Source organism: Amblyomma mixtum, chromosome 2 (genome assembly GCF_055824585.1).
Source record: "Amblyomma mixtum isolate Tamu chromosome 2, ASM5582458v1, whole genome shotgun sequence".
Classification (NCBI taxonomy): Eukaryota; Metazoa; Arthropoda; class Arachnida; order Ixodida; family Ixodidae; genus Amblyomma; species Amblyomma mixtum.
In genome coordinates, this window is record NC_143013.1 from 317,132,434 (window position 1) to 317,156,981 (window position 24,548).

The 24,548-nt window shown below is 46.1% G+C and overlaps 2 protein-coding genes across 5 annotated transcripts in view; one reads left to right on the forward strand and one right to left on the reverse strand.

The window, feature by feature from the left end:
• The first annotated feature begins 50 nt into the window (after window positions 1-50).
• Window positions 51-14,169, forward strand: Dpit47 (DNA polymerase interacting tpr containing protein of 47kD). The gene is made up of 11 exons (XM_089575170.1): window positions 51-403; window positions 1,081-1,195; window positions 1,809-1,970; window positions 2,166-2,243; window positions 2,439-2,506; window positions 3,543-3,599; window positions 3,676-3,762; window positions 5,748-5,906; window positions 9,111-9,245; window positions 9,493-9,575; window positions 14,002-14,169. Exons 1-11 carry the CDS (start codon window positions 284-286, stop codon window positions 14,093-14,095), a joined length of 1,158 nt encoding a protein of 385 aa, XP_089431296.1. The 5' UTR covers window positions 51-283; the 3' UTR covers window positions 14,096-14,169.
• Window positions 14,130-24,548, reverse strand: part of LOC149365089 (bicaudal D-related protein homolog) — a 185,000-nt gene continuing 174,581 nt past the window's right edge. For all 4 annotated transcript variants that reach the window (XM_089575167.1, XM_089575163.1, XM_089575166.1 and 1 more), the window contains 3 exons: window positions 20,572-21,053; window positions 19,053-19,173; window positions 14,130-17,707 (listed from right to left, as the gene is read on the reverse strand). In XM_089575167.1, coding sequence (XP_089431293.1) covers window positions 17,510-17,707; window positions 19,053-19,173; window positions 20,572-21,053 — 801 coding nt within the window. In that variant the 3' untranslated portion in view covers window positions 14,130-17,509. The remainder of the gene's footprint in view (window positions 17,708-19,052; window positions 19,174-20,571; window positions 21,054-24,548) is intronic.

Here is a 24,548-nt window from a genome sequence, read left to right on the forward strand (position 1 = left end):
AACTGCTTTCAAGTTGTTTTAAGCCAAGCCAACGGTCAAGCACAGCCAACTATGGCCAACCGGAGACTGACTCATAACCACGTGTAGTTTGTTTTCGATTGAGATTTCGTCTGAAGTTCGTTTGTTTGCTGTTATTTCTAAAGCGACCGTAAAACTGTGTTCCAGTGCAAAATTCTTTACTGTGCTAGACTGAGTGTACGCTCTGTTCACGTAACATAAAGCTTGTGGCTCTTCGCAGTCACGAAGGGTTCTTCGCTGGCTAAGCGACCGGAGAATTTGTGACATGGATGATGAAGAGAGGAAAATGTTGATTGAAAAGATCCAAAGGGAGGAGGACGAGTATTTTGCTAATTTGAAGCCCGGTAAATACGAAGATGGCTGGAGAGAAGAAACATGGGAAAAGGTTGGCATGTCTTTTTCCGTAATCGACAGGTGTGTAGGGTTGATTAATGAAATAATTTGTTGCGGTGTTTTTGGTAATATACGTGCGTGGAAAATGTGGTTGCCGTCATCTCCGCAGCGTTATGTTAGTGGACGAATGTGAAAAGTAATATGGGACGAAAGTGATGCTGCTATAGCAATCAAATACTTGCAATGGCATGCTGAAATCGCCGAGCTAGAAAACTACATTCTCTAAGTTCAATGAACGCACACAAAACTCCACGACATATCAATGAACACTGTTTGCATATAATAAGCTTCCAAACGCACGCATTGCAACAAGGATACAGTGTGACAAACTCCTGCGTTTTTAATGTCTTGCTCATTTTGTTTTCTGTTTCGTCTGATGACACATGCAAAAATTAGTGTGGGCAATTAAAAGAAATAAAAATAATAGTGCCCGGCCCGCATGCCGCCACCGGCATTATTTGCTAAATTCCTTCAAGATCACGATATCGACACCATATTGCTTGCTGAGCAAAAAAAACGAATACATGCCGGCTGAGCTAGCAAGTGCAATTATTTTCAGCTCACTTACGGCTTTCAGCAGTTGCACGGTCATCACACAGCGGGTGATAACTGTGCGTCGTGGTGTTGGCGATTGCTTGTAGCCGCATTGATGTTCATGCTGTATTGCAGGAAATGGAGGAGCATCCGCTGTTCGCCACTAAGCTTCCAGAGAGTGGAGACTTGCCACCACTGGTCGAAGCCATGCAGCAGTTGAAGTATGACACTGAAGTGAACGGTCCAGAAGGTAGCGTGGTCTGAATTAGTTATTGAACAAAATTTACGGCCCATTTGAGATTATTCATGTTTTTCTTTCGTCGCTTGTCTTGCTAAACTGCTATTCAAAATTCAATATGACTTTCATTTAGGTTTTGTTCTGGCTTTTATTGCAGGTAAAAGTAGGTTTTGTCTAGTCTAAACATATGTCTGTTGGTAACAGTCTGTAGCGTTCAGCAGTCAGTGTGTGGTTGACGACGGTGCTTATATATGCTTGGGGTGAAGTTAGCTCCACACAAGGCAAAAAAAAACGTAGAAGAACGCATTTCCTTCTCTTCTGTTTGTCTTGTATAGGGCTGGCTTGATCACAAGAAACACTTACACTAGTGCAGCAACAAGGTTTGCTCATGTATGTGCACCTATTAGACAAGAATGCTGCTAATAATGAGGCTAAGAGGTGCAGAAGGCTTTCAGTATTGTTTTACCTAGGCAGGTATTATTTTTAATGCATTTTTCTGTAGGATTATTGCCTGTGTCATGCTAGCTGCAGTAAAAAGTCTGAAGTTGAGTGTGCCTTGTAACAAATTAGGGCCCAGGAAGCTGAGGGTTCACTTAAGAGTGTCCGTGTCTTGCTTGCTTTCCAGAATTGGCTGAACAATACAAGGACGACGGGAATAATAACTTCAAGCTGAGGAAGTACCGCTGGGCTGTGGCCTCGTACACGGAAGGTCTGAAGCAGAAGTGCAGCAACTCGCAAATGAATGCCCAACTCCACCTCAACAGAGCAGCAGCTCATTTTCGGCTACGTAATTAATTTTGCTCTCTCTGCTTCTTTTCATGCAGACTGCACCTCAACCTTATATCTCTTTTGCTAGGATTAATATTTTTTATTGTGAGAAGCTTTTATGGGATGGTAATATCTGGGCAACAGTAAAACTTCCAGTTGTTTGCATTCAGCATCTGAAATACATGTTGGCTTTTTGCACTTTTCATGTTTCCAGAAAATTATGGCTCAGCCTTAGCTGATTCAAGTGCTGCTGTCAAGCTCAAGCCAGACTATGTAAAAGCAATGGTAAAAGGTGAGCATTGGTGCTTGAATCAATGTGCACTGGGGTCGCTTCTCTTTGAAATTACCATTACTTTATACAAGAAGCATGACTATCCAGCTCTGCCTATGCTTCACGGAAGTGCATGCTCACTGTCTTGGAGCTCATAAGCCCAGTGCAGTTTTTAATGTCCCATTGGGCTGTTGTTCATGTCTGTTCTTTTTCTAGCTGCCTTGTGTTGTTGGGAATTGAAACGTTGCCAAGCATGTGTGGACTGGTGCACAAGGTTGTTGGAGGTAATGTTTCAAGCAGCTGTTCTCATATCTTCAAGGGTAGACACAATCCTCCTGCTGCAATTTACCTTAAGCTTTTGGTTAGGCTAGTTGTGGCGTCGACTGTTAAACTCTCAACCCTGCATCAGCCCTTGAAACTGTTTACTTATGTTAGATGTATGGGGTGAATGGTGAGTGCGAGACCGCTACATCTGGCTGAACTTAAAAAGTAAATTTCAGCCGCTGCAGTTGATCATTAGTTATGATGCTCAGCTGCTGATCCAAAAGACACGTGTTTGATTCCAACCACGACAATTGCATTTTGATGGAGGCGAAACGCTAGAGACTGATGTGCTCTACGATGTCAGTGCACATTTAAGAGCACTAGGTGGTTCAATTTTTCCAGAGTCATCCACTACAGCATCCTTCATAGCCTAGGTCACTTTGGGACGTTAAACCCCGCAAAGCCAAAACTAAATTTTATTCGTCGCACTTACTGGAATTTAACAATGTCTTGCAGGGGAATATGCATCCTTTTCCATTCTACTGTGGTTGGAAAAGCTGCAGTACCATGCAGTTTAATTACGCTGTGTAGCTGCTTTGATAGCTTTGCGGCATTTTTGTTGTTTTAAGTTAATATATCTGGTGCATGCTAAAGCTCCATCCAAGCTATGAGGCACAAGATAGTAGAAAGCTCCAGATTGATTGAGACCACCAGAGGTCTTTAATATGCACTGCAATTCGAGCACCTGGATGCTTCTGCTTTATGGCTCCACTGGAGAACAGCCATCAGAGCCACGATCATAACCAGCAACTCAGCCATGGGGCGGAGCCCTTTAGTTTTATGCATTGTCTACATACGGCATGCTTTATGGTCCATGGTGTTGTTTGTTGTTTTGGCATGTAAAAACTCCTTAGCGATACACTGTTAAAGTGTTAAGCATTTTACAGCACACTGCTTTAGTTTTTGACAGCTTAAAAGGTGCTTTGTATCCTTCTCAGGGGGAAAGAAAAAGTATCAGTAATTGTGCTTGGCTCACAGTTTCTTCTTTCATTCCAGCTAGACCCCAACAATGGAGAGATGAAGACACTGAAAGAGAAAGCAGAGAAGCAGCTGGTATGGTGGCCAAGAGATAAGCTGTGTTCGGCTGTCAACCTGTGGGGTCACTTAGCCATTTTCCTTCACTTTGCAGAAGCTGGACGAGCGTGATCGACGGAAAGCGCTGCTTAGGGAGAAACAGGAGGCAGAACGAGAGGCCACACTCAAAGCTGCTCTTCTAGTGAGTTTGTTCCCCATCCATATGCTGAAGATTTGGGCTATTTTGTACCAAACTGGCTTTGGAAAAAACCTTGCTCCAAGTGTCATCACCTTAGCTTTCTCAACTTGACTCGGGCTTGGAGTAAGGAGAAGGATGAGAAGAAGGAGGCAACACTGTATTAGGGAGGTACTACATTGTTCGCAATTGGTAGCGAGGTGCTGGAAGTAGTAAGAGAATATGTCTACTTAGGGCAGGTAGTGACCGCTGATCTGGATCATGAGAGGGGGAAATAACTAGAATAAGAATGGGGTGGAGCGCATATGGCAGGTTCTCTTAGGTCATGATGGTAGTTTACCAATATCCCTCAAAAGAAAAGTATACAACAGCTGTATCTTACCAGTACTCACCTAAGGGGCAGAAACGTGGAGGCTAACAAAGATTGTTCAGCTTAAGTTAAGGCCAACGCAGCGAGTTATGGAAAGAAAAATCATAGGTGTAACGTTAAGAGATCGGAAGCGGGCAGAGCGGGTGAGGGAACAAATGCCGGTTAATGACATCCTAGTCAAAATCAAGGGGAAGAAATGGGCTTGGGCAGGGCATGTAATGCGAAGGCAAGATAACCGCTAGTCCTTAAGGGTAACGGAGTGGATTCCAAGAGAAGGAAAGCATAGCAGGGGGCAGCAGAAAGTTAGATGGGCGGACGAGATTAAGAAGTTTGTGGGGATACGGTGGCCACAACTGGCAAAGGACAGGGTTAATGGGAGAGACGTGGGAGAGGCCTTTGCCCTGCAGTGGGCATAGTCAGGCTGATGATGATGATGATGTCACTGAGAAGAGAGAGACTGCCATTAATGGACACTTGGTCATTATTATGTTCTTTATTTTTTTTTTTTTTTTTTTTGCATGCATCACACACAGCTTTAATTTGTGCTGACCGATTATCTCAAGCCACATATTGGCAGTTTGGCCTTTGTTACCGTGGAAAGACAAGCCATGAGTTTGATTTGGCTTTTACGAACCTATACACAAGTCTGGTGTCCTTCATTTCTGTATGTGTAAGGAGCTTCTAATCTTCCTCAGTTTGAGCTCGCATGGAATATTGCAACTGCATTGCGTATGGCCTGAACACAGAATCAACAGAACTGAGTACTAAATCATCAGGTCCCTTCGAACTGTCTGAGATAGAAGTGGCTCCTTCTAATTATTCCTTATATTGCGTGTTGCGTAAATCAGAGAAAATCGAAAAAAATTCTCTCGGCCTAACCACACGTTTGTTCGGGCTCAAATTTCGCACAGAGGTTGCATTTGGTAGTCAGTTTTCTTTTATACTACATTTAGGTGGGGTACTTGCCTGATTCGTTCAGAATTATTTGGAAATCCCCATCATCTGCGGCGACAAAGAACCAAAACCGAAAGACTTCGCAGCAACGGTACCCATGGCGCCATCTCGCATCCACCAGAGAAACGAGCCCTTTACCGGGGACGGCGGGGGGGAAGAGTTGAACTCGCATAGCCAAGTCACGGCCGTGGCCTTCTCTTGATCGCTGCACGACCGCATTTTCGGTGATGCCTTGCGCTACTTCGCAGCAGACAGCACCAAGCAAAGATAATTTGCTCACCAACTTAACACAGCTGGGTTTCTCCGGTGGGTGCGAGATGGCGCCATGGGTACCGTTGCTGCGAAGTCTTTCGGTTTTGGTTCTCCGTCGCCGCAGATGATGGGGATTTCCAAATAATTCTGAACGAATCAGGCAAGTACCCCACCTAAATGTGGTATAAAAGAAAATTGACCACCAAATGCAACCTCTGTTCGAAATTTGAGCCCGAACAAACGTGTGGTTAGGCCGAGAGAATTTTTTTTCGATTTTCTCTGATTTACGCAACAGTCGGTATAGTGATATATTATAGTGACTCCTTCTATTTATTGAATTTTGTTAATTTCTTTCCAAGGATGTGTTTGTACCTCGATTAATGCTGTGAACTTAGAACAACCTATGCACGTGCAGGAACGAGGCATCCGTCTTCCCGACGCACAGGAGCAAGAGCTGGAGTGCAGGGCCTACGAGGCGCTCACTCCGACTCACCCGGCTCTACAGGGCCACAGGGTGCACCTGTCACCATCTGGACAGGGTCTTGTGTGGCCAGCCATATTTCTTTACCCAGAGGTAATGCCCTCCAAAGAGCGGGTTTTCTTGAGCTCGACAAGTGCTCCCACTGCTTCCATTTTCTTTGCCACCGACTCTAATCATCGTAGGGAATCAATCTTCCACTTCATTCCAGCACAGCAAGCAGCCTACTTTGCTGCTTCTGTAGATATCTACTGCATACAAGCTTGTGGCAGTTATTGCTATAGAACCCCGCTGTCACATTTTCAGGTGCTGCATTTTCCTGGCTGCTACGTTTTCATGAGCCCATCCCGTCCAAGCTCCCACAGGAACCCATCCAGTACAAACTCTGCTGCTATACTGCAACAGTGCCAGCTTTCCTGACACTTCGCGATAGTTCTTTACACTGTGCTGGCTTTTGACGGTCTACATTTTATGTTTGGCACGTGTGGAACGGCGACAGTGCACCGGCCAAAGCGGAACACTAGACACCATTGCCGCTTGGCCACCACCTTGTTCGGTGGCTTCTGGTGTGTTGCACCCGTGCTGATGCTGAACACGCTTACGTGTGGTGGGACTGTTGTTACGGCTGTTCTGTTGGTGCAGTTCCATTGCCACTATGGCGCGAGCGCAAACATAAGGCACGAAAACAAAACTATGCCGCAGTGGCCGCTCTGCCGCTTCGCTACTGCCTGTTTCTAGCAATAGCTGCTCAGGCAGACAGAGAGCTGTCGAAGGGCGTTCAAGACACTCTGTGCCTGCAAACGATTATGAGAGCAACAAAGCCTTGCAAATGCCAGAGAAGCATGTTGCGCTTGCAAGGACTAAAAAAAAAAATGATGTCCAATGATGTGCTTTTTTTTTTTTTTTCATGTGCGCTTCCCAGCTGGTACATTTTTTTTCCTGCCATCCCGTGAAAACATCGTCTCGGGGTTCTACTGCAGTGCTCTGGTTTCGTAGCTACTACTAGGAACGGCAGAGAACACAATTGCTTATGCTATCAGCACTTGGCTGATTGGTAGTTTTAAGCAGAAGGCTGGTGCTTGCATTTCTTTAAAGTGTGAAGTTTACTTTGGTTCAAACTACACATGGCACCTTTCAAGTGGTGTGTTTTTTGCCGTCGCAAACAAAAAAAAAAGAAAGGACGCAGGTTATTGTGGCTTCCATCTGCATTTACATTTAGTTAGTCATCTACCTTATGGGCAAATCAGTTTGACATGGTTTTACTTAATTAAATCATGTCAAACTAAGGAGAAAAGGCGTTGACAGGTAGAAGCCACTTAATTACAGCTTGGCAAAGCCCAGCCCATGATCAACCTGGGTGCGTTAACAAGGTTCTTTGATTGCACAATTGACCACGTTTGTTAACTGAAGGTGAGCACCTAGTCTTAGCTAAATTGTATTAGTCGGTGTAAAACACAGATCCGATGACGAAATGGAAATTGTCGATGAGTGTCTGCAAACGTCCTCCGTGCAAGCAGAACCACACATGACCTTTGGATGCCTTTAGTGATGTCAAAATCGCCAACGCTGAGTGTTCTGACACGGCGGGAGTTAGAGAAAGGCAAGCACGCCTGAGGTTTACTGTTGCATTGCTTAGGTAAGCAGGGCTTTGCAAACTCATTCCATAATGCTGAAAGCTAAAATGGTTCCCGATGTTTTCATTTTCAACCGCCGTGTCCTTGGGTTTCAATTCAGCAAGCTGCATCTCATTACCCTTTGTGCGTGGCCATCACTTCAAGCGAGCAAGCAATGTCATGTGAGGAGACAGTAGTGAGGAGACTTGTTTAGAGCGCTGAAGCAGTGTGCTCTGGAACAAATCATAACGCGCAAGTGGAGTGTTAAGAGCAGTATGCTCGTTCCTTGCTTTTAAGGCAGAAGCCTTTAATGTCTCATCGTTGTAAGCAGCAGTTGTCGACAGAAAATGTCACGCTTTTCAATTGGTGGAAACGGTCATGACGTCACAGTGCGCGAATTTCAAACGGGGCCAATTGCACTTTCGCTAGTAACCATACAACCAATTGAAGGGATCGTGTAGTGGTGCTCCAAGTAAGTGGGACTGAGCTTAGTTAATTGCTTAATTACCCAATTAGCCTAATTAGCCTTACTAGTCAGGCCATATAAATAAATAAAAGCGATTAAGAAATTGGTCGAGCTCAGGAATCGAACCCCGGTCTTCGGCGTGAGAGACGAGCACGCTATCCACTCCGCCATGCCAGCTCGATGGTTTGGAATGAACAAAGGAGCGACTAGATACGGTGTCTTCACTCACTCTCATCCTCCTCCATTCCCTTCCGGCGAGGTGGTGTCCAGACAAATGAGAGACAGATACATTTTCTTTCCTCAAAAACCAATTTACCGACGAGGGAGGGGTAGAACCAAATGGGCGATGGCGTTCTATGGACTCCTTGGCAGCGTTGCAAGATGCTGTCGCGTTCCACTCTTAGGGGCGAAGCTTAACATCTTAACCACACATCAGTGACCACACTTTAGGTCAAAAAAGTGCCCCCCTGAATTTTGACGGTTGTCCACCGAGATATGTGAGACAGTTACTGCGTAATTTCCTTTCCTCAAATACAACTCCCTTCCTCTATGTGCGGTTCAGGTGTCCACCGAGATGACAGAGAATTACTGCACCATTTCCTTTCCTCAAAAAGCGTTGTGTTCAAAGGGCAAGGCATTGCGCTGAACGGGTGGTGGCAACGGGTGGTGTTCCCGTGGACTCCTTCCACTCCTAAAGGCGAAGCTTAAGCGTCATTAATTAGCAGTTGATTAACATTCAGGCATTAATCAGTAATTAACAATTAATTAGTGATTTGTCATCACTTAGTAATTAGTACTCAAATATATGTGACGCCACCAGTGCCACAGAAACAGCGAAGGTGGTGCGGAAAACGCTTCCGCCTCTACCCACTTTAGACAGTCAAAGTGCCCCCGAATTTTTTGTTCCTGTTCAGCTTCACTTCAGCGTGAGCCCTGGTCGTGAAATGAGGTGCCTGTTGTGAACTTCCTCTGCATTTGCCCTGCAGAGGACCTCTCGAGCACTTCTATGCAAGCTTGCTCGCGTCTGTACGTTGTGGCATGAACTGGATACTATTGAGTCAAGGCGCGCTTTTGGAGGCACAATGGCACGAATAGCGCGGGTCTCCTTGCATTGAGGTTTTATCTTGGGGACCATGAAAAACAAGTGTTTGGTAAACAGCCATTGCAGACTGCTAATGTTTGCTTGTTTTCCTGTTCCGCTACCTTTGTTGCTATGTGCAGGTGATGCAGTCAGACTTTGTGCAAAGCTTTGATGAGGCTTCGACTTTTGGAGAGCAACTTGAGCTGCTGTTTGGAGACCCTGGCAGCCAGCCCGAATGGAACAGTACTGGCCGCTATGCACCTTCCCATGTTTCGGTAGGCTATAGAACATGCTTTCTTTTTCTCAGCCTCTTTTTGTGTTTCCTTGTTTGATGCTAGGAACTGAACAAGCACCTGTTTGGCAGGCCGTTCATTAGTTCTAGCTAAAATTTGTCTTTGCACACCCTCTTATACTTTTTCACATCGTTAAATAATTAATTTAAAATTGCAAAAAGTCTATGCACTCTTGTGCACCCAGCAGCTTTCCTCTTGCATTGAGGTGCACTAATTTTTGTACTATTAGGTATGGTTCAAGGACCACTTCACTGGGAAGCCTGTGTCTGTCTCACCAGCGTCTACCCTGAAACAAGTCATTTTTGACAAAAGGCAAGTATGCAAGCTCTCTCTGGTATTTTTTCTGTCTTTTATGCACTGAAACTGTTCATGAAATGCATGGTATTGGGCAAGTTGGTACAGCATATCTTTCTGAAACACTAAGTACAAGGACGTCAACAAGGGAGAGTACAGAACCCAGCGGAGTGCACGGGGCTGTACCTCAACCCTTTAAAGGTGCACTGAAGAGGAATCTGAACTCGTCTTTTTACCGCAGGAACTCGATCTACACATTCTTAGTATTCTTAGAAACCTCAAATTATTGTCCTGTGTGGCCGATTTCCCTAATTTAAATTGGGTTAATGTCCAGCTTCTCCCCTTTTTTTTTTTATTCCCCACAGATGGCGGGAGGTGTCAGCCAACGCATGGAGCGCCTTTCAGTCAGTCACGCGGCGGCTTTGCTTTCGCTTTTATTTTGGTTTTTTTTTATGTTTCCGTGAACAAATAGATCTATTCAGAGACTACAGATCTCCAAATTAGGCCAACAGAAATAAAAATGCACGGGGACTCTTTGCTTTCGCCGATCACTATGTATCGCTCCGCCGATGGCAGAGCGGCAAGCCGCCACGCGACTGGTTGAAAGGTTGGTTGACTCCTCCCACCGTCTTTGGAAAATTAAAAAAAAAAAGGCGGGAGCCGGTACATTTAATCGGAATTAAATTAGGGAAATTGGGCGCACAGGGCAATAATTCGAAATTTCTAAGAACGCTCAGAATGTGTAGACCGAGTTCCAGCGGTAAAAATATGAGTTCAGATTCCTCTTCAGTGCATCTTTAAGGCACTTTGTACACGGTTGTGTACGCAAGAACTTGCAGCTTTTTCCTAAATTGTGCTGCACCTATACTTCGTCTCACAAGATGTATGTAGCACTACGGAAGGCAGAGCTCTCTCGTCCAATCAGGGCTGCTGGAACACAAAAAATAGTCCCTCAAATATTTGAGCAATGTAGGACTATTAATCAAACAATGAGCACAGCAATTGAAAACAGTTTGGACTGGTAGATTTAAATGGTATAAAGTGCTTCAATCGCTGGTGAAATTAACAGACAAAGCCCGTACGAACACAGCTCTGCGGAGGCTTGCTGCGAGGTAGTGATGCGTCGCCATTTTCCAACATGGCATCGGCCGAGTCTGTAGTGTCGCCTGTGTGCTGTACACCGGCATGCATTGTTTTCCCAAGCAGGTGTTCGCAGTTTGCTTCTTGAAGTGCTTTACGTTGAGAGTGGGGTAAGTTCAAGTATGAATGCGGTCACCAAGAGCGCAGGCAGGTGAGCGAGCGAACGCTTTACCAGTGGACAACACAGACGTTGAAGGCGGGCCGAATGTTGTCCCCGAAGAAGTCGGCAGCGTTACAGTGATGGACAACGCGCCACATCATTCTGTGAAGCAGGATAAAGTGCGGCGGATGAGTAGTCTCAAAAAGGGACATACAGACTTGGCTGTCCAGAAAAAATATCGCATGGAGCAGCGACGCGGTGAAGGCCGAGCCCATGAAGCTTGTCAACAACGTAAACACAGGTGGGGACCGATACCGTGTGGACTGCATCGCCGAAGCTGCTGGCCATCTCGTTGTGCGCCTGCCACCCTACCACTGCCAAGTGAACCCGATAGAGCTTGTTTGGAGCTATGTCAAGGGCTTCGTGGCCAGTCAAAACAAAACGTTTAAGCTTCAAGACATGGCACCTCTGGTTTGCAAGGCATCATGCAAGTGACTGATGAGGAATGGAAGAATTATGTGCAGCATGTTATCAGTGAGGAAGATGCGATGAGGAAACTAGACCACATCATTGGAGATGTTAACCAAGTACCAACTATTGTCAACCTGGAGGACGACACAACCAGCAGTGTTGAATAGAATTGTGATGGGGACGATGAGATGAGCCCCATTAACGTGCTAATGTGCGTGCAAAAGTCGGGACCATTCAGTACTGTCGCAGTGAGAGTAACGAAAATGAGAACATCATCATCTCTCATGACATATGGCAGAGGCCGTAGTGGAGGGCTCTGGATTAATTTTGGCCGCTTGTGCGTTGACTTTCATGTAGCGCATGGGCTTGTTTTGCATTTCACCACCATCGACATTCGGCTGCCCCAGCCTGCATTCAACCCAGCTTAATAGTGTAGTGACCACGCTGGAATAAATAAATTTATACACACATGACAGGAACACTGAAAATAACTGTGACGTGGCAACAGGAGAACTGATACAGGTTGCGACAAAAAAAAAAGAAAAAATGAGGCCAGTCTCTTTGGTACGGGCGTCCACCTGTCCAAAAACAAACAAATGAAAGAATAAAGAGACGTCAAGCGCCACCTGCTAGAGGTAGAAAGAAGCTAACTACTAGTACGCCGTCTTTGTCATGGATGGTGTAACCTGTCAGTAAATGGCAGGGTGACAGGCGCGTAGGAACTAGAGGTGTAAAATTTCAAGAAATTTTGAATGGCATGAAAAAAAAAGTTTTTTTCTCAGGATTTTTTTTCATGAAAAATTGGAAATTTTGCAGAACGTGACAAAAACAGATTTATTTGCAACAGCACAACGATCAATTGTAATGCTCCGGCATTCAGTCGAATATGCAGATAAATAATGATTTGCACGTCAGGCGAATATGGAGATATAAATATCATATTTGTGGAACAAACTTCTTGTTCTATTGCACCAAGAAAGGGAACATGAAAACTGATCCATAAGTCACTCTATATCGGACACAGTCACTGTCGCTGGATGCGGCACTACGCGCAGCAGCATGAATCGAAGCTGTGTCCACAGCTAGGTTCGACTGCACATACACAAGCTTTCAAACGCGTTCCCCTGAAAGCCTGTTGCGAATCCTTGTATGGAAGTTTCCGAAACGGGACCAGTTTCGTTCGCAGCTGGCGGGTGATGGTGGTATCTGCAGCAGTCAGCAAGCCAGACAAGTTAGCGGCTGGTTGGTGCAAAGGCCTTGCCACCAGGTAGATGGGGCCACGTGCTTCGCTGAAGACCCCTGTCCTGGACCAAATTCCTGAGGATGTCCTGTACTCTGCTACGTTGGAAATCAAGAAGCTGGGCTTGCATTTGGTTAAAACCGCTTACGTGCACAGTAGCCTATGTTATTTATGCCACGTGTGTGCAGCGCTGTAGAATTTGCAGCCATTTTGTTCTACTTCAGTCGCGAGTTCAAGTATTAGTGTGTTTTTAAGTCAAGCCTGGATCTTATATGTGACCCGGCCTTCAACCCGCGTACTCGCAGCACGAACGTTTTATAAGCGCTACCTGGAACCGGCAATGACGACTGCTCTCCAATCGTTCAACGATGCACGCTGTAATGGTTTTCAAAGCAAAAACAAAAACCTAAGCTAAAAGCAAGCAATCATAAAACCTTAAAATTGTGTTGTGAAATTTTCTGTTTCTTTACATTTTTTCTCGTCTGAAAAAAAAAAAGAAAAAAAAACGTTTTTTTTTCCAAAATTGTAGTGTTTTTTTCAAGCCTTCACATCTCTAGTAGGAACACATTAATGTAGCGTGCGCCATTCTGATTGAATGAGAGAGCTCTACCTTTCGTAGTGCTGCAAACATCTTGTTAGACTGGGTATAGTAGCAATTTTCTTTTATTCAGGTAAATTTTAGCATCTTCCTTCTTGCAAGTAAGTTTTTTTTTTTTTTTTTTCAAGGCTTATATCGAACATGGTACAATATTTCACAAAACAATGAGCTGAGTAGCACGTCGTCCACCGTTCTTATGCAGGCAGATTCGGGCACAAGTAATAAAATAATTTTCTAATTTCTTTACCCATCAGCGTCTTTGAAATACTTATACCACGTTCCCCTAGGTGTATGCCTGAAGAACCCTGGTAGTTAGATGTTACTGTTTGCAACCAATATGACACTTTGTGCAAAATTTTGCACATCCCCATATAAAATTAACCACTGTTATTTTAGTGGAAAACTAGTCTTTCTCGAGGTGTGATTATGCTATTATGATGGAAAAATATTGTTTTTTGATTCAAATAAAAATTGGTGCCTGAAAGGGGTAACAGTACCAGTTTGTGTTGCTGTCTTGTTGCACGGTGCTTCTGGAAAAGAATGTTCATGTCTGCAAAAACCATAGCACAACTATGTCTGCACATCTGCCATGTCCTGCTTTGCACTGCCGTAATAATACGTTTGTATTTAAGACCACACAGGAAATTGTTTCTAAAGAATTGACAGGACACTGAACGAAAGTGCGGTTTAAACAAGGCTCTTGGCATCTCTTATTGTCGCCTCCCGACTGAATGACTTACCTTTGTTGCAATCATTGCCCTTGGAAATCTGTAGTTTTCACATGTGTTCAGTCTTTGTTTACTTGCTTAATATGGTGTATCAGTTTGCCTGCATCTCATTTATGTAGTAGTCATCGAAGCATTTTAACTAATGCTTGTTTCATGTGCCTTTCTAGGTTTCACATTGACAATGGGACAGCATCATTTTGGGTAATACCTAAAGGTACTGAATATGAAGCACAATTTCTCACTGAAACAGGCAAGAGGTGATGACCATGTTAAAGAAGAACAGTACAGCTCTGACTCCAGACCAACAGATAAATGTGACATCTTTTATTTTGTAACACTTTGTATTGTCATACTTTTGCATGATATGTACACAAACATTTCAGCGTATCTAAAAAAAAAAATGCTCATTTGCATAAATCATCTCACTCCTCTTTGAGTGCAAGATGACTGAATTGCTGTTCACATAATGTGCAGTGTATTTTGTGTACTTGTTTGAAGGCCTGCAATTACTACTAGCTGTGCAAAATCATTGTCTTGCCAGTTGTACTGTGCTTAGGGTCCTCAAAAAAGGTTTTGCTAACAGGTTGAAGTTCTGGTTGGTGTGAAGCAGTTATTTTATTTAAACTAATCATAAATTAACCATGCACACATTTTTATTCTCGCAACACACATTATTGCTTGGCAATGCAAACAAAAATTTTAGTTTTCTGGGTTGGACTTGCAGACCAGTGTTGCCAACAGGTGAAGTGCAAAAGCTTTCTCGTAACTTACAAAGCCACATGATCAGGAATATATATATATATATATACTTTTTTTTGTGTGGGTTCCAAAATTTCTTGAAGAAAAAACCTTGTGTGCCACAAAGTGCGGAAGGTATGTTACGGTTGCTTGTTTGCTCATGGTACTCATCGATCATAGAAAGTTTTTACTGTCAACAGGCTGCCCTTAAGCACCGATCATCCATTGTTTGGAGTGGCTCCTTGGTAAGGCTCCCATTAACAGGTTATCTCCATTTGCATAGCAGCCATATTTTGTAGTCAAACTTGCGTCACGTTGCATGTGGCACATAAAGGCTCTACCTGCTTGTCCTAGTACTTTTACTGACTTAGATAAAACAAACAAGAAAGGGGCCATTCATACTCACTGAAAGACATGCGACAACACAAAAAAATGTATGTACACTTATAAGACTGGTGGGTGGAAAGCTAGCAGCAAACCCTAAAGAATCAATGTATGGAAGTCTATGCAACAAGTGGTGAATTTTGGCTATAACTGCTGACTGCACACTGTACTCTAGCAGAACATGTTTCAGTCAGTAGCTCACAATATGACAAACAAGGCCCAATAGTGTGCAGCATTGAAATAGAATAATGGGTAGGGAGAACAGAGCGAAAGCCATGCAGGCAGTGAGATATGCTGTTTTTAAGAATGTAATTTGGTAACAGCATTCCTTCTTTCCATTCTGTCATCTCAAGGCACATAATCATGATTGCCTGAAAATCCTTGCCCATTGGCTGGGTGCGAGACATCGGAATGTGATTTGATGTGACTGACCTGTGCGCTTCAGAGGTAATACCTAGCACTGCGACATGGCTAAGGTGAGTGCTGTGCCTGAAAAGTAAAGAGCCATCAGTAATTGTGAGCCTCTGCAATAATATTCCATAGCTCAACAGATGATTCACAGATTAAAACGCTTGACCCTTGTGGCAAGGCAAACTGCTTTCTCCATGCATTGGTGAAAGCTGTGTGCATTGTGGCCTGTGTGCATCTGAAATGGGGTGTGAATTCCCCACGCCGCAAGTGATGCACCACCAGTTTGCAAGTTCCCGGGGGGGAAACAGCTGCACCATGCTGACATTCTGCTAATACTACATTTGTAGATGTGTTCACAAAGCACCTGTTCCGAATTGTGCAAGTGCTTGGAGCAGGCTGTCCATGACAAGCTAAATAAATTTACTCTTGCCAGAAGTGCCCTGTGCACAAGGCTTGGAGCTGCTTTCATATGTGCATGCATCAACAATCACCGTTCATACACATGCATTAGTAAGCACGCAGCAGGTTGGTGCCAATGACTTGGAGTGTGTACTACATCATAGACGTGCTTACAAAGTGTGCTGCCATCAGCAAAAAAGAAAGGTGATGTAAAGTTTCGATCATCAGTCTCTGATGTGGATCAGACACACAAACAGCATTGAAACTATCGGGGACTGAAGACAGATGGCAGGGAACAGCAATTTTTATAGCTTAACTGAACAAGAACTACATGAACAAACTTGGGTGCAAACTAGCTGTAATTTATCAAACGAACTCGCACTACCCATGCAGCAAATAGGCGCACGCTTGTGCAGCTAATCAGCAAACACCCCATCGCCGTAGCAAAAATGTTTCAAATCAAGATCTAGATAAACTTTCATATTTACACGTAGCTCTTTGAAAGAGATTGACGTCCTTGAGAAGTTGCAGCCACTGCTTCCATATTTACATTGTGATTCTAGCAGCATGCTCCAGCAAAGTTGACAAGTGACATAGCCTTGCAGTGCTTGAAAACGCTGCATATGATTCAAGAAAGCAGCACTTTATAAATATCTATCAGTGACAACTAACATTCACATCTATTTTGTATACAATTGTAAGGTATGCACTTGTGCACAAGAAGTATTTTTGAGGTGGAAAACATTGCACCTCCAGTGCAGTTTATTTTAGCTGACCCAATAAGAGAGTTATACTTCAGCCACGTAATGGCTTCACAAAAACTGTGCAAATTATGATGTGTCTTTCAAGTAGCTCGAAGAAACTTCATTGCATAATGAGTATACGTTTGTTGAACTTTTTTCACTTTGCTGTGAGGAAGCAACACTTAAAGATAAAATATTTATATGGTTCGCTGTAAGAAACACTGTAACCTTGTCACTCAAAGCACATAAGTCATTTAAGATCACAACATATTGGTCATGTTTACAAAATCATGGCAGTTTGTAGCAGTGTTTAATTATATAACCATCACAACCAAGGACATGTAAATTATATTACTACTCTTATGGTTAGCTATGAGGACCAGACATAACTTGCTTCATAGCAACTTGGAGAAGTGAAGCGTATTTCAGAAGCTGCTAAATCGGAATATTTTTTCCAAAGCAAGGCAGCGTGAAAAAAATACTGCACGATTATTAACTTCTGAACGCTTTGCTCCATTCATTTGTAAGGCGAGTGCATATATTAAATTCTTTGCTGAACATTGTCAGTATTGCTGCTTGTTTTGCTCGCACAGTAGTATGTGTACAATAAAAGACAAAGCCCTCTGATCGCGTGCTCAGCAAATTTCTTGTGTGACATTCATCCTCCCTCAACTAGAATGAGTCGGCAGCAGCACACATACTCGCAACAACAGCTCATGAAATGAGGCCTGCATCAGTAAAGAGTGCTAAAACGTGTAACACACAACAACACACTTGACAATCAACAAATGTACCATGAGAGCGACGCGAGCAAAAGGAAACAAAAAGTTTGTGCGCGCGATATGGTGAAGGCTGCGACGATGATTTCAATGGGGTGAGACACGTGCTCCATGGTTCTTCCGATCACCCTCGCAACCAAGGCGATCAAGATCTAGCTTCAATGGCAGCTGCACCCGAGACTGCAGTCGTGGCACTTTTGTGATCAGTTCATGTGGGAGCCTCACTGGGGCGGCGTCTGAGGGGTCTGCTGCTTCTTCCACAGCCCGAACAGCTTTCCCCCCTTGCTGGGTGTCTTCTGGTGAGGCGAAGCGGACGCACCGTTGGCGGCGGCCGCCTGCGCCTTTCGGCGACGGTCCTCAGCCTCCTGGATGCGCAGCTGCTTCTGGACGCGCTCGTCGAGCAAGGATTGCATGTCCACCTGTGAGGAAAAATCGACTGGGCGTTTACCTTGGTGGCAATGAGCACCTCAGCGACAGTTGGTGTGATAGTCTGAGTGGTTAGTAACTCTAGGTACAGGTTTAAGATGTCTGCTGGGTTTATGCCGCTACACTCGCATTAGCACCTCGAGTAGGCTCCAGTGAATGCCTTTTGCTGAGAGCGTTGGAGTGGGATGTGTGAGGTGTGCAGTAGGTGTCCAGCGGAGAATAATGGGATGAGTGAAAAAGGGAACTCGTGATGGTATTGTGTTCTTACCAATCAGCGTGAAGCGCCGTACCTATTTTCTCACTGTCCCCCTTTCCTCCTCGCACTCCTTTGTTTACAACGTTGGCACCATATAACCGAAAGACGGGGCCTCAACAGCTGTCGCTGTAAAACAAGAGGGGCCATTGTGATGATAGGCTATCCATAGTTGCGTGCAACCGTCTCCGAGGGCGAGACAAATGAAAAGAAGTAGCTTGAGAGCACCTTGAGATACAGTCCAAGAATTTACAGAGTCTGCACCCTGCTCTGGGGCAGTGAAGTAACTGACAGCTTTGCACACCTGGGCAACATTATATTCTTTTGGGTCAGCAGGTGGACGCGGCAGTTTTTATGTTACATGTTAGAACACTCCTTTCTGTGCTGCCATTGCAAATCACGCAGTTTACATTTGCCTATCGGCGAACAACGCTGCAGAGTTGAAAGTGAAGACAAAGCGGCCCAGAATATGATAAAAACTGCCTTGACGTAATGCTAGATGCTCTTGTGTCAAGAGAATTTTCTGTGATGCTGCACGTCTGCTGTTATCGCTATGGGCAGGGCACTTTTCTTCTTTCTTCTACTGAACCTTTCTAATAATATATGTCATCACAACACAACTTCGTTGCGATTGCACAAATATGTCATTTCTGTCATGATGACGCAAGACTGGTAGACAGAATATGCTGTGGTTGCACAAGTCTGTCATGCAGACAGACTTGCATGACAGACTTTTGTGCCAGAATACAAAACTTTTCTCCCATATTTCAAAGATGGGTGGAACGGCTGGTGACTGTGATGTAGCAAGACTTATGCAGACTTATGTGCAAACATGAAAGAATATCGTTATGCGCACATGCTGAACGTGGGGCACTTTGAACAATAAGTACACTGAGGCCATCCACCATGGTTGGCACGTTCTGCACACAGTTTGTGGTCATGAAGAGTATTTGGGTGTTTTGAGGAAGCCACACAAAAGTTGGAACCACAGTACATCGCACTGGTTGGTGCCGATCATAACTCGGTAAATTAAAAAAAAAAAAAAGTAGCGAGAGGCAAGGTACTCGTTGGCTGACGCTACAGACCTGCCACTGCTCCAGCTGCTGGGAGAGTTCGACCTTCTGCTGGATGGCCTCCATGAGCTGGCTGTTGATGTGCATCAGCTCGATGCGGGTCTTGGCCAGCTCGATCTCCGTGTTGTTTTTCCTGCGCAGAGAAGTCACGGTCCACCAATCGATCACAAAGCAATTAAGTTCGAGCAATATGCAATCGCTGTAACGTAAAGCTCACTAGTAGATAACAGTAGCTGGTTCTTCATGTGTGCAGTTTCAGTGCCGCCCACAGCAACGTTCGCCGGCCACAAAGACGGCGAAGTATCCCGAAGCAGTGCAAACATCCTAAGGAGAAGCACAAAAGTTTATATGTGACCTCAAAAAACTCCACCACCTTCAGTCGTCTTCTGGGCGCACAAGTGACGGCGATGACTGTAGCGCACTCACCACAGCAGCACCTCTTCCCAAGCATGTACCCGCACTACGTGGCAACAGATGGTACATTCCCGACAGCGCCTGCTTCCAGACTCAAGTGGAAAATTTTCTCGTATATTATACAGATGTACAATACTAAATAGTAAAAATATATAACATAATATTATACGTTATGTCGTATATTATACAGTATTCCTTCTGACCAGTAGGTGAACGCGGGAGTTATCGAATACGACGAGCTACGACGGAAGCTGCGAAGCAAGCGCTGCTCGCCTCAGAGGAATTCCAATGTACGTACGTACAACTATCGATGACAAAGCGCATCGACCTTGTCTGGAGATACAGGCATTCAATGCCGCGGCGTCACCGGAAAGCTTGCTTCACTGCAACGTGACCGTTTGTGTGGTGAAGCAAAACCAACAAGCTAAGGCGCTTATTACACCATGCCAAGTCATGTTGCACTTGCAACGCAATCCAGCCGCACCATCGGGAGAGAAAAATAGACGGATCACTCGCAGTCGCCCCTCTCTCTCTCTCGTTATTTATTTTTCTCCCTTTCTTTCTCTTTCTTTCTGCTTCTTTGTTTTGCTTCCGGGGAGACGGGAGGAGACTGCAAAAAGAATCATCGCTCGTAATATGGTCGATATACGACAATCACCCGTGGTACAGATCTCACTGCTCCGCATAACAGACTTCTGCCAGACGACAGGATATTTTTTTCAACATAGGTAATCTTATAAGGCACTAAAGCTAGTTGTACACAGTTCTACGTCACTGGCACACATTGTCTGACTTAATGCTCGATACAGCAGGAACTCCCATCATCGGTGCATTCATTGCCAGAACTGTCATAAACATACCTCGCCGAAGCACAGCGATATATGACGCATAGCATGAGTGCAGATTGTTAAGCATTTCAGGTTTTTTTTTTTTTTCGTGCCAGTTGACACGCAAAGCTGTAACGCTGAAAGTGGAGGCGAATGCGTGAGAAGCTCAAGTATGGCACTGCGCAAGCCTGCACTTATCATTTCGGGGTTTAGAATACTGTCGAGCACGCAAGCAGCACGGTAAGACTGGCAAAGTAGCTGACGACCTGACCGCAGCCGGAGTGCCGTACCTTGCGACGGCCTGGTCTCGGGAGTCCCAGGCCCTCTTGACGATCTCGTCCTTGGCCATGCGGCTGGAGCCCACGTCGTCGCGCAGCCTGTCCCGCTCCTCGTGCAGCGCCCGCAGCTCGGTGTCGCGCATCGCCAGCTGCCGCTGGGCTTCGGCCAGGTCGGCGCTGCGCCGGCGAAGCTCGTCGCTCTTGTCGGCCAGCTCGCGCCGAAGTTCGGCCTCCTCGCGCGCGCGCTCGGCCATCGCCTGGCACGCCTGGCACACGGCCGATCCGTTGGCGAGTAGGTCGTGCAGCAGCGCCCTTAGGTCAGCGACCACCGCGGCCAGCATGTGGGCGCTCACTTCGCTCGGGTCGAGCTCCTGCGGCGACGGGGGCACGCCGCTGTCCGAGGACGAGTTGGCCGCGCTGTCCCGCTGGCGCCGCAGCTCGGCCGCCAGCCGCTGTAGCTCCTGCAGCGCCTGCGCCAGCTCCTGACGCAGGTGCTGCCGACGACGAGAGAGGGCGCAACACGAAGGTCAGCTACGGCGACGCATCACTTTGATCAGAGAGGCAGTTTCGCATGCAAGACAGGACCACTGCTCCAGTGAAGCGGTGGTCCTGGGTTCGATCCCCGGACCAGGACGAATTTTTCTTTAACTACGAAGTTTCTGAGAAAGCTGTATAGCTTTCTTTTGTAGCCGTATGGCTGCGCTCGGGTGGATGCCAATGAGTAATTACTCCCTTACTACAAATCTACTCCACCTTGGGGGATTCCCCTAAACATTTGACCAACACAGTTCCCACTTCGAGTTATTGATCAATTCGCTCTTGCCCTACCATAAGCTTGCCGTCCTGGTTAGCTCAATTGGTAGAGCGACTGCTCCGGTGAAGCGGTGGTCCTGGGTTCGATCCCCGGACCAGGACGAATTTTTCTTTAACTACGAAGTTTCTGAGAAAGTTGTATAGCTTTCCTTTGTAGCCGTATGGCTGCGCTCGGGTGGATGCCAATGAGTAATTACTCCCTTATTACAGAGTTGACTCTTGTCAGCCTGTACGTGCTATCGTGAAAACCACAACGTGTCGTAAGCCTTATGAAATGCAATGCTGCTTGTGTGAATCTGAGGACCTTCCCTATGGTGAAGTGCAACAACGAATACGGAAGACCAATGTTACCGGACGAGCGCTCCTTCGCTGCTCTGCATCTGATTATGTATTTTGAATTGGAATGTGAGGCCGCATAATCACCGACTCGCGAGGGGCCTGTCGTAACGTCGAACAAGGCTGCACTCCCTTCCTAGCCTATCGAATATACAAAAATTGCATACGGGATACGGACCCCGCTCACCGTTACCTCATATGGGCCCCTGCTCATCAGGGGTTGGCAGGAAACGAGGCAGCAGCCGCCCGCGCGCTCTCTCACCGGGCTGTTTTCTCCTCCCCACCTGATCAGGAACCCGATTTTAATCCGGTCTATACGTTCAAAAATATCGCAACCTACTATCAAGATAGCCATCGCCTTTACCCTAGCCCCTGTAAAGGCCTGAAGAAGGCGGATGAGCGGCTCCTTCTCCGCCTCTTCACCAATACATTGCTGTGCCCGGCAGCCCTAAAACATTTCGACCCCTCCTTTAGCGGCAAATGCCCGCACTGTAGTGCGGTGTCTTCGGACACCTATCACATGGTGTGGGCCTGCCCCTCCAACCCGGCCATTCCCCCTATCCCCAACCCAACCCGGGAGGACTGGGGGGCGACCCTGCTCGGCTGCCATGACTTACAGGCCCAACAAGCCTTAGTCGGGCGCGCCCGGGCGGCGGCTACCGCCACTGGGGTCCCAAACTAGGGACCTCCACCTAGTGTTTGTAAGGATCGGTCCCTTACGGGCTGATCCAAACACCTCCTGTCCGTTCTAAATAAATGTTTTCACCACCACCACCACCTGCATCTGCGTCGTCTGTTTGCGCTGTTTGATTCTGCCACGAATTGCTGCCAGAGTAGCCATTTTTTTTTTTTTTGAAGCGAAAAGCTTCACTAGGCTCGTCAACACCGCGCTTCGCGTGAGCCACCCCTCGGCGCCGCCGCGGCGCGCGCTACGTCGCCACTTCTCCTCCTCGCCACCGGTTTACCCCTCGCCGCTGCCGCGCGGTCGCCGTCGCCGTCCCAAGAGGAGAAGGTTCTTTCGCAAGGCATTGCGAGAACGCGGCGGCGGCGGCCATAGAAGAGGCGCAGACATTCGCCATGGAAGGAGGAAAAGAAGACCCAGAAGTGGTAGCGAAGGAGTTGGCTACTGCGCGCTCGCCTCCTCGCCACCGTTTGCCCTTTCGTTGCAGCCGCGTGTTTACCACAGTTTCTACACATGCGGAAGGAGGGCCAATAACGCGCTTGCCTACACCGTTATCGTGGTGCTCCCAGTGTATTGTGCGCGAACTGCGACAGCCATGACGTCAAACAAAGCATAACTGCAGCTTTTCGCTTGTATATCCAGGCTTAACCAGAGCTAAGCCACTGCCAATTTTTTGCTACAGGGTGCTACATCAGAGCTATTGACGTCACATATGAATTCATTCAGAGACGCCCATCACATGAAATGCTCAGCAAGGGTTACACTGCAGTTGAAAAATGAAGCAAAACGAGAGCGAATGAACGTCGGTTTTACGAATGCGAAATGTTGAGAAAAAAGAGAAAGGAAAGACGACACAGAGGTCCCGTTCTAGTCCATGTAACGGACCCGTCACCGCAAAATGACACCACGGCTTTTGACACATAGCTGCTAACGAAGAGAGAAGACACGCTAGGCGACATTTTGTTTACAGCATAACCCTCGGAGAGGCAGTGGGCCTATGGCGACCCGCATATGTGTCGTGTAATGTTCTGAACGCCCGTAGCTAGGCTCTTAGAGTATAATTCAAAAAGGCGATATCTAAGGTGTTAAGATATCAATGCAAGGAATCAATCGTTTGGAAGCACGGCTACAAACGGGCAATTATATTTTTATTTCCAGAAACGTTCTGAGTGCATTCAGTTATATTCTATAGCAGAACGAGAGGCTGGCAATCCTATTAACAGGCTACAACAAGCACAGTTTGCCAGTCACGTAGAATAGCTAGCTAATAATACAACAGCGGTATATTCCTTGACGTAAGTATCGATGCGATGCTTCTGGCATTAACATCTATTATAGTCGATCCAGGTGGACAATCCGGGCGGTTGCCCGTGGGGTGGATCCGTTCACCGCAGCCACGGTGTAAGAATACATTCTTACACCGTGACCGCAGGTAACAAGCTCGCGTAGTGAAGACAGGAAAAAAAATAATAAGTGCATTACAAAATATATATATATATTTCGCGAATGAGTAACATTTACTTGTAACTGTAAATTCACTGTAATGCTTCTTAAAGCTGCTACAGTAAAAAGCTGCTTCAGCACCATAGTTGCCAGCTGAGAGCGAGCTCCGGACGCGTATATTGATTACTCAGCAGGATTAAGCGGACAAGCCACTAAGCCGACGTTGCTCCCCTATAGCTCGGCAAAGAGCTAACAGGTCATGCGTGAAAAGACAACGATCTGGCATATACTAAATTTCCTCCACAGCGTTTTCCACAATAATAAAGGAAAGAAGGGCGACATGCTACACGGGACGACGTTGGCTGGAGGTACGTGGTTCAACGAAACGCTGGAATGTACAGCCACGACGCTCTACAAAACGGGCCGCCGCGCTCGACATCGCGCACAGGCACCTTTCCTGCGGTTGCGCAACTAACATTCCACGCAAGGGTGTCCGCGTTATCTGTTATGTATAGCCACAACGTCGACAATGGGTTTGCGGCTCTCCGTGAGCTTCCCAAGCCACAGCCGGAAGCACCAACCGCTTGGGGTCAGCAAGAGGCGGTGGCTTCGCCCCACCACCACCACTACCAGCAAGGAAGCGGGTGCAATTAAAGCCACATCAGGCTCTATAGTCTAGCAGCACGCGCACGATTTTCTGTACGGTGTAGACACG

Bases quoted from the DNA above. Each gene is read 5' to 3' on its own strand.
- Dpit47 (XM_089575170.1), top strand. From the start codon at position 284: ATGGATGATGAAGAGAGGAAAATGTTGATTGAAAAGATCCAAAGGGAG. The intron at 1,196-1,808 runs GTAGCGTGGTCT...CTTGCTTTCCAG, and splicing joins TGAAGTGAACGGTCCAGAAG to AATTGGCTGAACAATACAAG. The intron at 2,507-3,542 runs GTAATGTTTCAA...CTTTCATTCCAG, and splicing joins GGTGCACAAGGTTGTTGGAG to CTAGACCCCAACAATGGAGA.